Here is a 3,881-nt window from a genome sequence, read left to right as displayed (position 1 = left end):
TTTAGAATTAACTTTTGGTCAAAAGGCCAGAAAGTATTTGTTTTTACTTGTTTTATCGTTGTTACTGTAAAACAGGGGTTACGGATCTTAGAAATAAGACTCGAGTATCTTTAATAAATTAAAATTGTAAAACATTGTAAAAACAAAGGTAAAAAGATTGATCAAAGCTGAGCACCCCTTATAATTGTAACAGATTAATCATCTCTCAATAACCAGATGACGTTTATAAAAATAACCTGAAGATTGATAGAAGAATGGTTTAGAGAGATATTATATTATATCGATAAAGGAAAGATAGAAAGAAAAAAAAAAAAAAAGAGAGAGAGAGAGAGAGAGAGAGAGAGAGTATTTTAATTGAAGGGGCTTTTTGTTCTAATTAGGGGGATGAATTATAAAAAAAAAAAATTAACCGACCTATAACTGTACTACCACTCTTGACCTTTTTTTTAAAAAAAAAAATGTCATTCCGCCACGACATCATAAGATATCGTCACATAGGCATTCCACGAAGGAATATAGATAATTCTTTAAACAAGATGTCTGATATCAACAGGAATAACCCATGTTGTCCAAGTGATCTAATTGGGGGTTAATAATCTTGCTCAAAGAAAAAAACGAAAGTGCCTGAAGTGGGTCTTGAACCCGGGACCTTCCGGTGCAATGCCTTAACTACTCGGTCACTTTCATTTTTACGAAACCCGCCGAAAATCATAGTCTCATGTTCACTCCCCACTGGTGTACACTTCCCTGAGTCCCATTTTATTGGGATCGTTGTCAGTCCATGACGGGCCTGAAAGAGGACTGAATTTTTGTGTATGCGTCTTTCGTGTAATGGCGACCGGTTTAGGCTCTTGCGCATCTCACCGATGCCTTCAGTCCTCCTGACATTGTTACGATCCATGTACTCATTTTACACTTGAGTATGGTGAGAAAATTAATAAAGGCCTTTTACAATGACTCAGTTTTGGGCCATCCTCAGAAAGATTTGATTTTTTTCAACAGGTCAGAAGTGTGATAGCACACTGTTATGCCTCATATGCGTTAGAGCGTCCAGTGTTGTTAGCCTATTGGTGACTGGTTACTACTACTACTACTACTACTACTACTACTACTACTACTACTACTACTACTACTACTGCTGCTGCTGCTGCTTTTACTACTACTACTACTACTACTACTACTACTACTACTACTACTACTACTACTACTGCTGCTGCTGCTGCTGCTGCTTTTACTGTTACTAGTACTACTACTACTACTACTACTACTACTACTACTACTACTACTACTACTACTACTACTACTACAACCACCACCACCAAACTACTACTACTACTACTACTACTACTACTACTACTACTACTACTACTACTACTACTACTACTAACTACTACTACTACTACCGAAGTTATGGGAAGTGGGTAGCAGTGGGAAGTGAACCAGGGACTATGGGAGGAGGATATTAGATGGAAAGGAACCCGGGACTAAGTGAGAACAATACCAGTAGGAATTGAAACCGGACTATGGGAGGTCGGCACCAGAGGGGGATTAACCTGAGACTATAGGAGGTGGGCACAAATGGGGAATGAACCAGGGACCACAAGAAGTAGATAACAGTTGAGAGTGAAGCCGGGAATACGGGAGGGGGACACCTTTGGGAGTGAACTATATATTATATAGCGGATTATCCATTATCGTGCTCCACGAAGGGATCCCTAGCTAATAGCAACATTTAACATGCAGGTAGGACGAGACAATTTTTTCCCTGACAGAGACAACGCTGTTAATGGCCAGGCACTCGTACACGAGAGTACGGTGAAAGAAATGAGTAAAGAGCCTTTTCCAAGGACTCAACTATGCGCCAGTCAGAGTGGGATTCTAACCCTGGACTGCCGAGTTCAAAGGCGAATGTCACACCACAAGATCAATAGCCACACATTTATAGATGTGACCCATCCCTTCAAACTGGTAAGTGTGTATTGTGTCGAGATGAAGCGGATACCAGAAAGTAAATATCCAATTAAAAGGATGACATATTATGACATATGAACTTTTGAAATTTTGGTTTGCAATCATCTTAATGAAACAAAGTTATCTCCAGTATTATAGTTTGTTTATAAAGTATATTTTAGTTTAAGCGTCAAAACCACTCCGACATGAGTTTTGAAGCGATGGATCATATACAAGGAGATGTAACAATCATCATTTTCAATAAGATAATGGGAATCTCGGCAGGAAGTTAGTAGGGCACTCTCCTTACAGGCGAAGAGAAAAGTATCGATCACGGGTTGAGTCGAGATTGATTTATGACCCCCCCCCCCCCCCCCCCCCCCCCCCCCATTCTCATCCACCCAGTAATGATTGGATAGCAGGGTGCAGCGGTACGATCTTTGCTTCGTATCCGAAAGGTACCGAGTTCGATCAACCGCCTCTGCGCTGTGTGGCCTTGAACAAGTCACCCTACCCTAGCTCAATTTGAGGCGCTGCACTGATTATTCCAGTCTTTTCTTGGAATAGACCTTAGAGACAAATTTCCCCTGTGAGATGAATAAATTATGGAATTTTATAATTTGTATTCATTTTATTAAGATCTGGCCGAAGGTACTTTGCAATAGAATCACGCCCTGTCCAACTAGTGGGAAATGATTGTTGTCTGTTATATAAACCGGGATTAACTCTGACTCCATGAGTCTCATGGTACTGGTAGACTACCCATACATTAATAACATGTTTGATCGCTTTCCTCTCGGAAAAGGATTAAAGCCGGGATCATAGCGAATGCAAATAGCTCAAACCAGGGCTTGGCCAGAAAAAAAAACAGAATGTAGAAGACCAAAACATATATAGATAGACAAACAAAAAAAAAACCCAGCAAGTGGACAACCGACCTCCTATGCTACAAGGGATGTCAAGGCCACCCTACCAAGGTTAGATTTTCTTCCAAACACCCTTCCTTATTTAAAGACTAGACATTTTTACAAGAAAAAATGAACTTCCCATAAAATACAATGGAATATCTTTCCGTCTCACTCTTAAGGCAAATAATTTAAATATTCATATAATATAGATAGGCAGAAGACATAGCAAGTTGGCAAATAACATCCTATGCCACCAGGCAAGTCAATGCCATCCAACTAAGGCTTAATTTTCTCCCCAAAATCTTTACTTATTGAAAGATAAGGTATTTTTATACGGAAAAATAAAACTTCCCATAAAAAAAAAAACAAAAAAACAATTGGAATAGCTAACTGCCTCCCTCTAAACAAATGATTCAAACCAGAAGCTGGGCAAATTCGAGTCATCTCAATCCATGAAAGGGAAAGAACGATTATGGATAGAGACAAAAGACAAAACGGGGTACAATGGGATTGGCTATTAACCCATAAGGGGATAGAAGACACAGTAAGTGTCACCCTGCCCACTATGGAAGGCCAGGAACCCCACCCAGGCTCCCAAAACTATAACTATACATTCAACTGTTTCTCTTCCAGCCGAGGACTCCGGCTAGGGTTAGGACAAAACTTAGTAATCCCATTCCAAGACAAAGGAAGAACACGGAATAGTAAAAAAAAATATATTGATTTACAAACAAAAGCACGTGAGAAAAAGTAAGACAAAGGAGAATGGCATGGTACAAATAGGCAACAGATGTATATTCCAAGAGCATACCATCAATGTACTTAGTTTGAGATCACCTAAAAGTCTCATCCAGATACAAGCACAGGATGCCACTAAGAGGAATACACTCAAAATCATTATTCAATACAACAACTATAACAGTACATTACAAAGAATTGGTTTATAAGGGAAAAAAATGTCACCACACAAAAATTTAACTATACATTTGACTGTTTCCCTCTCAGATAAAGACTCCGGCCAGG

The 3,881-nt window shown here is 39.4% G+C and overlaps 1 protein-coding gene across 1 annotated transcript in view; it reads right to left on the bottom strand.

The window, feature by feature from the left end:
• LOC144973928 (uncharacterized) overlaps positions 1-888 on the bottom strand; it is a 2,440-nt gene extending 1,552 nt beyond the window's left edge. Inside the window, exon 1 of the mRNA XM_078916816.1 lies at positions 865-888. Coding sequence (XP_078772942.1) covers positions 865-888 — 24 coding nt within the window. The remainder of the gene's footprint in view (positions 1-864) is intronic.
• Between the last annotated feature and the right edge of the window lie 2,993 nt (positions 889-3,881).

Source organism: Berghia stephanieae, chromosome 5 (assembly GCF_034508935.2).
Source record: "Berghia stephanieae isolate SIO BIC M18660-M18661 chromosome 5, UCSD_Bste_1.3, whole genome shotgun sequence".
In the NCBI taxonomy this organism is placed as follows: Eukaryota; Metazoa; Mollusca; class Gastropoda; order Nudibranchia; family Aeolidiidae; genus Berghia; species Berghia stephanieae.
The sequence above is the reverse complement of the archived record's forward strand: the minus strand, read 5'-3'. Positions and strand labels throughout refer to the sequence as shown.